This window comes from Gymnoscopelus microlampas, assembly GCF_963454915.1.
Source record: "Gymnoscopelus microlampas genome assembly, chromosome: 5".
NCBI lineage: Eukaryota > Metazoa > Chordata > Actinopteri > Myctophiformes > Myctophidae > Gymnoscopelus > Gymnoscopelus microlampas.
In genome coordinates this window covers 13,469,479-13,481,848 of record NC_139942.1, presented here as the reverse complement: position 1 = coordinate 13,481,848, position 12,370 = coordinate 13,469,479, and the positions used below count along the sequence as shown (strand labels likewise).

Sequence of the window (12,370 nt, the reverse complement as noted above, 5' to 3'; positions counted from 1 at the left end):
CGCACCGTTAGACTACCAATAGGGACCAGCATGAATTGCTGAAGCCCCGCCCCCTCTGTCTTCCCATTGGCTGGCCTTCAAACAGCCATAACTCAAGTTCGCAGCATGCTACCAAGTACAAATTTGGTAAGTGGACTCAGACCACCAATAGGGACGAACTGAAATGAGTTAAGCCCCGCCCCAAAGGCACCGCTTCCTTCACACAGGGTGTGATTTTTTATATTATGATGAAAAACAACTTGCAAATGGTCTAAAAAAAACACAACATCAATTCAAAGTATAAACCAGACACTATATTGAAACATTGCATTGATTAAAGAATGCTAAACCAATGAAAACAGTGAAAGATTTCTATTCTAATACTTTTTGAGTCTTATATGATACCCCTGTGCACCATGGTTTTGTCTTGTCTTGTTATGATAACAAAATGAACAGACAGACAGTGAATGCTTTCAAGAGTTCATACACTGTTTGGACTTGTAACTTGAGGGCATGTGGATTAAAGATAGGCTACCGCTGATGATCTAGGATAATGTTGTATGTCCGTTATGTTTGTATGGCATGCTGCCTTATTATTTTGTTATTTCATATTTTGTTGTCTTTACATAGAAAAAAAGCAGAAGCTCTCCACACACACACACACACACACACACACACACACACACACACACACACACACACATCTGCTCCAATATATACCCAAGTGGTCATTACAAATATTTAATGTTATACTAATAACAGAAAATTGGAATACATAAAGTTGGAGAAAATATCTATTCAAGGGAGTGTGTCTTTCCAAAAATGGAAGCAAATCAACTTCATTATTTTATTAAAATAGAACAGGTCAAAGAGCATGTCCACAAATGATGAACTTCATAATACATTCACTGAAAAGTATCACTATCAGACAAGGCCTTCTATAGGACAGAGGGATCCACAGTATAGGCTTCCATTTGTAAAACAAACATACAAACAATGGAGAGGGTCCATTTTCTTAACCACTTAAGCCCTATATAATTAGTTGTAAAACAAATAGCAAAAGAATATATAACAATAGATGGCTGAGATTTCCTCCCTAACCTGGGAGCTAATCCTGAGGCACCAGGAGGAGAATCTTCAGTCAAAGCCAGTGGTTTCTAAACAACAAATGTCAAGGGCCCCCAAATCCATATGTATTTATTTGGCCATGGACCCCCATTTGAATATATTTAATGCCAGGGACCCCCATAAGAGAAAATGTCACGACTTTTCAATACTTTTCAAAAATAGCTGCTCTACAAGCTCACAATGCGTCGCATTGCAACACGTTTTAAGCTTGTAGAATGTTTAAGCTGCAACTCAGAGGGTCGTTTTCTTTTTAAAGAATATTGAACATTTTTGACAAATTATGAATCATTTCTGAACATCTTCCCAAAATAGGGACACCAGGGTTAATGTAATTAACATACATTTGTAATGAGTTAAACTGTGATATTATCAAACATAAATATCAAACATATCAGTCTACATTTCCCAAAAGAAAATGCATGAACTTAGTTCAGTCTGACCAGAAGAAGCGATAAAACATATCCCCTCCGGACATGCACATGATTCACTATGTATAAAAACAATTGAACAATAACTAACTGGGACTAACTTAGACCCACCAAGGTGAATATAATAAATATATGATTAAACAGTCCCTTTAGGATTAGGACATTGCATTAAACATTTTCCAAAATTCAACCAATCTCTACCATTATGCATTATATTTTAATCCAAACCCCTGCAACATTTCAGCATATTTTTCATGTTTGACTAAGATGCTTTAATAAGATGGACCGACAACAGTTTCTTTGTGTGTCAAACGATCAGTAGCATCACTGGTTAAGTACTGTATTTAACCAGTGATGGTTAAATACAGAACAAAATGTGTGTTTTCAGGCAATTTACATGGACAATTATTTAGCCATTGATTTATTATTTTACCATCAATTGTGGACGTGCCTGCGTGGAGAAAGTATTTGCCCTACTGGAAGCATGCACAAGAATATTGGTGTTGAATGCTGTGGACAGACACACAGACTCACAGACAGACCCATTTCTAGACAGCTGGCCTCCTACAGAACCACCACGCAGTACAAATGCTGTATTATCCTAGAAGGACTGGAAACGCAGCAGCGTTTGGGCAGTTTGGGCACCCATACCATTGGGAATGAGCAGTGGTGGAAAGTAACAAAGTACATGTACTCAAGTACTGTACCTAAGTAACTTTTTTGTACTTTTACTTTAGTGGAGTATTTCCAATTTTCAGTACTTTTACTTCAACTACAATGCACTACATCTCAGAGGCAAATATTGCACTTTTACTCCGATACAATTATTTGAAAACTTTAGTTGCTAGCTACTTAGATTTTGATTATTAATACAAAACATACATTGACCACTTCAGCCCTACATAAATTTCGTCCATTTGAAAATAGCCGATCTACAAGCTCACAATGCATTGCATTGCGACGCATTGTGAAGATTGTGAAGATTTTTTATACATTTGAAAACTTGTGAAATGGGACATTCTGCACAATGAGTACTTGTACTTTTACTCAAGTCAATTTTGAATTCCGGGCTCTTACTTGTAAGGGCCCCACCGCACTTTTATTTTACCTCTGGGGCGGAATCTGCCAATGCTTTGTCAATGCAAATGCGTAGATTCTTGGAAAAAAATCTGCAAAACCACGAATCCACACATTTGAATTGACAAAGCATTGGCAGGTTCAGGTAACAGAGTATTTCTACATTGCAGTATTGAAACTTTTACTTAAGTAAAAAATGTGAGTACTTTTTCCACCACTTGGAATGAGGGGGAAGACAAATTCAACGACTGTAAGGTTCTTTTTTTCTGAGTTACGGTATGTAAAAGTAATCCATAGGAAACTTGAGTGAATAAACCGTAACATTTTAACATTAGACTTTATTTTTTCTTAAGAAAACGTGAGAAATGAATGGCCTTTGAAAGTGTCCTATGAAAGTACAGAAAATTGCCAATCTACAAGCTCACAACGCATTGCGATGTGAGCTTGTGATGAGTGTTTAAGTGTGTCTGTGGATTTTAGAAATATTGAACCAATGAAAATAATTAGAGAGCGTGTAACTAAATAACTACATTGGATCACAGGTTCTTATTTTCCCCATTTCCTGGAAAATAACGCTTCTGGACATACAAGGTTTCCATCCGACAGTGACAATTCGATAAGTATAAACAGTACTTTTTAATTCTGAATACTTAAGTATTCTTTAAAAGCATGTACTTTTGAATACTTTAACTAAAATACAAATTTGACTGATCAACTTGGAGTCGAGTAATATTTGACCGGGAGTATATATTGTATACTTTGACTCGAGTACTGGGGTTCAGTACTTTGTCCACCACTGAGGGTGTGATGCAAGAACAAAAACATATTAATAATAATAATAACAATAAATGGTCCCTGTGTGGATATTGGTCAACGTAGTCTTTCAGGCCATATGAATCATAATCGTCGGTGCTTTATGACGGCCCTGCCCAAAGTCTTTGATATTTACAAAGTTTAGAAATGTCTGTTGGCCTATTATACAATCATTAACTAGTCTTTGTTTTTAAATGTCGAAGCATCTTTAGACTAGATCTAGTGTGCTCTTGCACCATCTTTCACTCTGTTCCTCACATTAGACAATATTTGCTTTGGAAACTGGATTTAGAAGCAATAAACAGTAATTTAACGTGTTTCATTCTAAACACGCAAGCACACGCACGCACACGCACGCACACGCACACGCACGCACACACACTCCCTCTCCCCGTCTGTCTTCACTGTGACTGTCAACAAAGGCAAGAAAAGCCAGAAAAAATGTAAGTAAATTGTTTTTGTTCACTTTGACTAAAGCGGACTGGGGCTCATGTCGTCGCAAGATATGCCGACGCCGTGGCATTTCTTCATGTGCAGCTTGAGGCTGTATTTCACTATGAAGCTCTTGGAGCAGAGCGCGCACGTGAACGGGCGCTCGCCCGTGTGCACGCTCAGGTGGGACTTGAGGTGGGCCGACTGGGTGAACTTCTTCCCGCACTGCGAGCAGCTGAAGGGTCTCTGTCCGGTGTGGATGCGCATGTGAACGTCCAGGTTCTGAGACGTGGCGTAGTTTTTACTGCAGATGCCGCACACGAAGCGTTTGCCTGTGGAAAGAGAATATAAAGAGTGACCACAGAGTAATCATTCTAATAATTGTGTAATCATCGCTAATAAGAGTGCTTGTTAACCACAAAAGATCCATTTTGTGTCTGCCCTGTCACCTTACAAAAATACTTGGGCATTAATCACATAAGCCCTACTTAAGAAACAGTGAAAATAGCAGATCCATTGTGAACTTGTATAACGGCTATATAACATTTTCATATCATAAAAGCTTTGAATATTTCTGGAAAATATTAGAATATATTTCTTTGGTCTTTTTTTGGACATTTCTCAAAGTTGTGGGATGAAAAAACGAAATAAACAAACAAACCAAAAAAACAAAAAATAAGATATTTAGTCGCGACCGATAAAAACGGGTCCGCGTCCCAAAAATGGGCCGCAAGCCTATGTGTGGGGAAACAACATGCCTTTAGAGGCCGACTGATCGCCATGCTGGCCCGACGGGTCGCGGTAAAGGCCGGTAAAGTTCATCACGTCCGAGTCGTCGAACTCGAAGGCGGAGTTGCTGCTCTCGGAGAGGTGACAGTCGGTGGAGGTGGAGCCCGTCACGCTGATGAGCTTCAGGCCGAACGGCTCGCTGTCCGACGTCTCGCTCGGGTGGAACGCGGGGGGGGGGAACGCCATCTGGGATTTGGACGGCTTGGTCCACGACAAACTCAAGTCCAGTTCTGCTTTGTTCGCCTGGAACTCCATCAATGCCTTATTACTGTGACCTGCAATAGAATAGAATAGAATAGATCACTTTATTGATCCCCAAGAGGAATTTTAAAACCTGCTCTCATCAGCAAATCACAACACTGGAAGAAAATAAGTATTGAATTAAGAGACTAAAACAGTGGTTCTTCAAACATTTTAATTTCAAGTTTAGTATGGACCCCCATAACCCTGAGGGTTCACCCGGACCCCACTTTGAGAACCACTGGGATTTAAATGAACAAAATTACAAACATTAAAAGAATGTTGCACGTCTGCAGGCCTATACTGTACCAAAATACGTCGGGACGTGTCTGCTGCTACTCGACATGGGGGGAACCAGAGTCCGTTCTTGGAGCACCAGGTGTACGTCTGGGTCCATCTGTGCGCCGTAGGAGCAAACCGTGTCCCCCGCTTCCTTGTCCAGGCCTCCTAGAAGGGTGGCACGATCATGACATTTTAGCTGACGATTAATTGTGGTACAAATAATTCAATTGATTAAGGAATTAATTGTGTTTTTGGCATTGAACTTTGGAGCATATAAATAAAAAAATATGTTTGCCTTTTAGGCGTTGTAAACAAAAACTGCACAGGGTAGATATGCCATGAATGACTTAAATATACAAAGACATAACTAACAATGACCGCTACCAATAATCAAACTAAATAATGTACTAGCAGTAAATGTAAAACAGGCCAAGCGTTCAATAATTGAATACTTTACAAATGTTCAAAAATAGCAAAAATGGCCGATCTACACGCTCACAAAGCGTCGCAAGATGAATGGCAACGATTCTGACAACTATGCAAAATAACTGCGATTATCATAAATAATTGCTATCAGGCGATTACATAGTAATTGTGACATGCCCTTACCTCCTAGCTGGCTGGAGCAGCCAGGGTCGTGCGAAGGCGAGTCCAGTGTGTACTGGGAAAAGCCCTTCTTCCGTTTCCCCATGCTCAGTTTGGACGCAGGTGTTTTGTCCATCTTGGTCTCAGATGGACAGGCACTCTCGTCGCTGCTTGGCCAGACCCTCTTCTTGCTCCTGGCTGCGTCTCTGTCCACCGGCACACCCACGCTCCCTCCCTCTGAAGACAGCCTAGCACCTGAGAAGGAGACAGAGGTCAGCGTCTCTGAGTCCGGGAAAAAAAGCCTTAGTAGATGTGTATGACTTAATAATATTCAATATTAAGTCAGTGGTCAAGATGCAACATCGAGTGATATTTCTCTTCTACACCTGAAGTGACGTGAAGCGCATAGAGTGACTGACATATTCTATAGTCTCATTTTAATCAGGTTAGGTAATATAATGGTTTAAATAAAAGTCTTGGCTATTCATTTGAGTCTTACGGAGAACAGACATGCGACGTGCTGTGATAAACATGGAACAATCTACATGGATAATCACACCGATATCTATTCATATTGTTAGTCTAGACTTTTTTTATGAATACACAGAGAATTTGACTTCGCTATTTTGGTTGAGTGTGATTGTAAACTGTCAGCCATCATTACATGTCATCATCATTCTGAATACATTAAAGTGGCATTGTGTGATTCCCATGTACAACATTCAGTGCATGCAGCGTTCCAACAAGTCGGTAATGTCTAGGGACTGCAAGGGAGGGGTGTAACTTGATGCTGTTCCTTGCAGACAGGTAACAGATGGCTACTGTGCAGGATTAAGCACAATTCATACTACAGCCTAACAGCTGATGTTTCTTCAGTTCGGCTGGGTTCAGACTGCAATATGACATCATTCAGAGGTTCGGATGGGCAGGATCAGAACTTTGGTCGTGTGTTTGTTTGGTGCCTCCAAACTAGTTTTGTTACTGTGACTGGTCCGAGACAATTATCCCCCCCCCCCTTTTTCCCCAATTTAGTCGTTATGCCAATTCATTCCTCCCCACACACATTTCTGTGTTGTCACTGCTGTTGTATCCTACTGACTAACCTGCCAGTGAGGAGCCCCCACCCCAGCCCGTAGGGGTATATGCAATGACCAATATCATCCTCCCCGCCCGGCTTCCCTCCCCCTAACACAGGCCAATTGTGTTCGCATAGAGTAGACGCCCAACAAAGCCGGATGCACCACCGTGGATTCAAACCCACAACCTTCGTGGTGGTGGGCAGGGACTTTACCACTGCGCCATCCGAGCGCCATAGAAAATGTCTTTTACATAAATGTTCAAATTTGAACATTACTTTTGTATTATTCTAATACAGGTTTTAATATGGAATATCCATTGACAGCCCTAAAGCACCCTGGTGACATACGCATTGCGATGCTTTCGCGACCAAATTCACAAAGTTGAATAGAGTGATACCATTTTTTTTATCAACAAAAATGCAATCATACATACAGTATTGCATACATATTATTCTAATGGTTCTCAAAGTGAGGTCCAGGGACCATGAGTTAGTTGAGGGGGTTCCAAATGGACCCTTACAGGTTTGTAACTCACTTTGAAGAATTGATGGTACTCGATATAGTCTATTGCTGTACTCACTTTCCCCACAGCTGTCATCATTGGAGTCTGAATCCTCATCTTTGATCAACACCACATCTGGAAACTGAAGGAAACAAAAGAAAGTTTACCAATTGTAAAATCGCATACGTCAAGTTAATAAACCACGTCCACGCTATGTTAGGATTAGGAACAAGCTTAAAGTAACCAGAAAAGAATAGAATCAAATTCTATATACAGACCGAATCATCATCACTCATCACCACAACCAAAACTACTGTATGTCCGGGTAGATTATCTCGGGAAAGAAAAGTAAAACAACAACTGATAAGGTCTTGGGTATAGACCAGGGGTCTTCAACAGGGGGTCCGGGACCCCTAGGGCAGGGTTTCTCAAAGTGGGTGCCGTGACACCTGTCCAGGGGTGCCTCAGAATGTTTTGATAATATTTGGAATTTGGAATAGGTCCACTTTTGGACCTACACCAAATCTCTTTGTCAAAAATAGCCGATCTACAAGCTCACAACACATCGCATCGCAATTCACGAATGTTCCACCCAGAGTGGTTAAACGTCAAGTATAGAATTATTTTCAACCTGCCCTAATGGAAATTGATACTCTCTCAAGTTTTCCTCATGACATGCTGTATCTTAGGCGGAAATATAAAAAAAAATAAGTATCGTAATATTACATAAATGGAGGGTCCTATAAGTAAGTAAGTAACAATGTAATTCAGGGGTGCCGTGGATGAAAAAGTTATTTACAGGGGTGACCTGAGCCAAAAAGGTTTGAGAACCACTGCCCTAGGGGGTCCTCAGAGTTACTACAGGGGGTCCGCCAAATCTTGTGTGATATGATTTTTCTTTTTTACATTAACCACTTGAACCCTAGCATCCCTTTTCTGAGGAGAACTTTAGCCAAAAATAGCAGATCTACAGGCTCACAACACCTCGCGCTGCGAGGCGTTGTGAGGCTTGTAGATCGGCTATCTTTGGCAAAGAGGTATAGGTGTAGAGGGGAAAAAAAACGCTAGAAGATACTACCCTTGCAGCCCTGTTATCATTATTTTCATCTTAATTATTATCATCATCATTATTATTACCTCTTCTTGTCTTACAGCGTTGCTGTCCTCTCCAGTAGCACTCACATCATCACCGTCTCGTGGCGGTACGTCCGCAGTGTCACCACCACCACCACCACCAAAGGCCGCTGGATCGCCGCCCCACGTCAGCGCCTTGGCGCCGCTGCTGCCGCCGCCGCCCCCCCGTACAATGATGGACTCGATGAGGTGCAGCTTCTTACGGAGGTCCTCGTTCTCCTGCCGACTACGACTGATCTCCAACTGCAAGACCGCATAGCCCTCATCCACCACCTAGAGAGAGATAGATAGATTCATAGCAGCGATGGTTGAGTCAAAGAGGACGACCGTCGTCAGAACAGGACAGGATGTGTGCGTTTGTGTCACACATTCTGTGCCTGCTGATGCAACACATCAGCAAACTGTCAACGAATGACGAGAGAATTTGTGAAATTCAACATTCTTCAATCAGGATAGTTCTCTATCCTGATTAGATACAACTAGACCATACCCGGTCGGCGCAGCGCAGCCGTGGGGGGATATGCGCACATGATCTGGCAACCCGGGAGGCAGTTCGTCCCATAGCTGGGCAGCCCCGTAACCATGGCGACAGTGTTTGACACAAAAACGCTAATAAGAAGCTGAGATTTGATGAAATTGAAAAACGGGCTTCACAGTTGTGTTCAGATGGTAATGGTCAATGGCTGTGTGCAAAATCAGAGCAATTGGTCCAGCCAGTGAGGAGAACCGGGTAGCTTCACCTACCACTACAGAGAGACAAACAGACAGAGGTTACTAGAATTATAGTAGGATAGGTATCCTGACTTGAAAATGCATTTACTGTTTAATAAAGAGACCCCTATTACTGAACAAACACTCTATAGAAATAAGTACTATCAGAATATAGACAGAGCTACTGTATTTAACACTTATTTCAACCAAAGAAAATCACTTACCCTACCTTTAAAGTGTTTCAACTGGCCAACCAAATGGGTTATCAGTATAAGTGATATTGCACTAATTTCTGTTTATCACCCAATATCATGGAGGCGAAATCAATTAATAGCATCGGCTATTCCAAATTAGATTATATTTTCCCTAACAACACAAATCTTATTGTGTTTTTGTTGTTGAACACTGGAACATCATGAATACATTTTACATTTCTGTTTGGCTTCTTAGCTTTGAAGTTGCACAGGGCAGATATGACACATTTGGCTATTCAAAAATAGCAGATAACAAGGTTGTAGATGTGCTATTTTATGAAAAATCTTGAAAATGTGTGCAAATCTTTGAATATACATACATATGTTTTAAACTGAAGCGAAAGCGAACATTTTTAACTCTGATCTGTGTTTCTGTGGGTTTCAAAAATAGCATATACAAGCTCATGAGATATGAGCTTGTATATCTGCTATTATTGAATAGCCAAAGAAATCTAAAAATGACACAGATGCGTTCCCGGGTTAAAAACAAAACCGCAGACCTCTCAAAACAAACTGGTCAGGTTACTACTAGGCCTTACACCCAGAACTCGACCTAACCCCTGCTCATTATGCTAGGGTGGGATGGCTCAGGGTAGAGGACAGAGTACAGCAACTTACAATGAGCCTGGTCTACAAGATACATGAGCATACAGGGATACCCATGTACCTGTCAGAATACTTCAATAGCGTAAAAGACACACAGGCACAACACCAGAAGGAGCTCCACTGATCTCACCGAACCCAGTTTCGGCACACAAATTGGGTGAAATTTGTTCTACTATGCCACCAGAATGTGACATGCCCTTCCAACAGGCATACAAAAGTGTGACTCCCTACCCGCCTTAAAAACTGCTCTAAAAGAGCACCTACAGATGGCTGCAAATTGTAACTGGCCCCTGTAAAAAGTAAACAGACTAAGCCTATCACCCCCCCCCCCCCCATATATATATTTGTATTACTACTCATTTATATGATTTTTTTTTTTTTGCATTAGTGTATATTATTGCTTGTCTTTAAATGTTTTGATAAATTGAATACACAGCACCCCAATGGAATCAAACCTTAAGGCTTTCTTGGGTTTATCCTTTTAGCATCCTTTTGTATGGAACTGTACCTCTGTGCTTTTTTTGCAAACTGTTAATGCAGTATTCAATCAATCAATCAAAATCTCTATAGTGATGTACTATAGTCATCTCAGTCATCTCTAGTCATGTACTATAGTAATCTCTAATAGTCATCATGACTATAGAGACTACTATAATACATGACTCCTACTATAGTAATCTCTATAGTCATCTCTATAGTCATGTAGTCATCTCTAGTCATCTGAACTCATCTCTATAGTAATGTAATAGTCATCTCAGTCATCTCTATAGTCATGTACTGTCTATGCAAACGATTATGAAGATTACGCAAAAATAATTGTGAATATCTCAAATAGTGGCGAATAGAGGCGATTATGTAAGTGCTTGACATTAACATGTTTGATAACCGATTGTAAAGGGACAGCAATGAATACAGACAACCCCCTGGAAAGGGGAAATAACACAAACAATATCAATGAAGTACAGTATCAATACAGTATGAAATTAAACACACACACACACACACACACACACACACACACACACACACACACACACACACACACCTCGCATATCTCCGCCACGGCCGCTTTGGTCAGCGCTCCCATGATGATGTTGAGCTGCTCCTGGAGCACCTTGGGGTTCATCAGGACGTGAACGGCCATGTTTTCCTCTTAATAACGTGTGTGACTTGCTCAACGCGAAAAAGAGCAGAGCGCGCCCCCTGGTGCGTATTTAGCGTAACGACGCGCAGAAAGGTAGGAAGAAGCCAGTAGGAAATTCCGCTCTTCGCGGAATCCCGTGTGTTGAACACACACAGTTACGATTCATTAATATGTTTCAGCTCGGGTGCACCAAAGCATTAATGTTTTTTTCCTCCCCCTCTATGTAAAAAAAGATAATCACCAGCACGGTTTAAAACCGGAGGTTGGGCGGTTTATCGGAAGCGCTGCCTGTCTTTCACCTCAACAAAAGAACAGCAGGATGAGGAGCACTGTTTTTTCGCCCCGGCCTCCTTTCCGCACACTGTTGTTTTCAAAATAAGAGCTTGGCTAGAATAGGCTACAGCGTTGCCAGATCATGCGAGAGTAACAAGCAACCAGGTCTATGAAAACGTTCCTCAGAGCTTGTGGGGGAAGCTTTCGCTGAAAATATCCGATCGACAAGCTCACAATGCGACGTGAGCTTGTCGATCTGCTTCCCCCACAATACCGATGCTGGGTTTTAAGGGGATAAGCGACTAGGGCAGGCCAGTCAAACTTTATGAATTATGATGTTGTTTTAGAGCAGTGGTTCTCCTACATTCTCATGTCAAGGACCCCCACATTCATATGTATTTGGCCACAGTGACTCCTATACACGATTTGTGTAAAATGTTTGAGTGTTTAAAAAATCACACCCAGTGTGAAGTGGGCGGTGAGGTCACAGTGGTCATCACAGTGATGGAAGTGATTCACTTTAAAAAAAAACATAAAAGTGTTTTTTTTAAGTGCATAGCCTTATTTATAGGGCTATGCACATGTGTCATGTGTTTCTAGTCAATCACAGTCCTGAATAGAGTCATGGTGGCCAATCACGGTGCAGGGTTAGGGGGTACACTGGTGGCCAATCACAGCGCAGGGTTGGGGGGGGTGCAATTTGGATCGATGTCCAAACCTCACATATAGGGGCGGTTGCACCGCCCCAATAAAAAAACAACTAGTAGATCGGCCCTTTTCAAATAGGCATCGCAGTTGCGGCCACTTCCGGGTTCCACTGCAAAATACTCAATGCATTTTTCCCATTGACATTTCCAAAAATATTGATATCAATTAATTTAAGCCTAGAATCAAGCCATCCAGGGTCCTGGTGA

General features: G+C 41.4%; 1 protein-coding gene across 1 annotated transcript; it reads right to left on the bottom strand.

The window, feature by feature from the left end:
• Positions 1-848: 848 nt before the first annotated feature.
• On the bottom strand, positions 849-11,486 carry LOC311046251 (uncharacterized protein). Its single transcript, XM_084058459.1, has 7 exons — positions 11,085-11,486; positions 8,472-8,741; positions 7,413-7,476; positions 5,778-6,008; positions 5,196-5,333; positions 4,616-4,921; positions 849-4,189 (listed from the first exon to the last, which is right to left on the bottom strand). The coding sequence occupies exons 1-7, from the start codon at positions 11,181-11,183 to the stop codon at positions 3,897-3,899; spliced, it is 1,401 nt and encodes a 466-aa protein (XP_083914585.1). The 5' UTR covers positions 11,184-11,486; the 3' UTR covers positions 849-3,896.
• Positions 11,487-12,370: the final 884 nt, after the last annotated feature.

Excerpts from the sequence above, each read along its gene's own strand:
- LOC311046251 (XM_084058459.1), bottom strand. The coding sequence starts at position 11,183 with ATGGCCGTTCACGTCCTGATGAACCCCAAGGTGCTCCAGGAGCAGCTC. Across the intron at positions 8,742-11,084 it reads CCGTGGCGGAGATATGCGAG|GTGGTGGATGAGGGCTATGC; the intron begins GTGTGTGTGTGT and ends ATCTCTCTCTAG. Across the intron at positions 6,009-7,412 it reads TGATGACAGCTGTGGGGAAA|GTGCTAGGCTGTCTTCAGAG; the intron begins GTGAGTACAGCA and ends TCTCCTTCTCAG.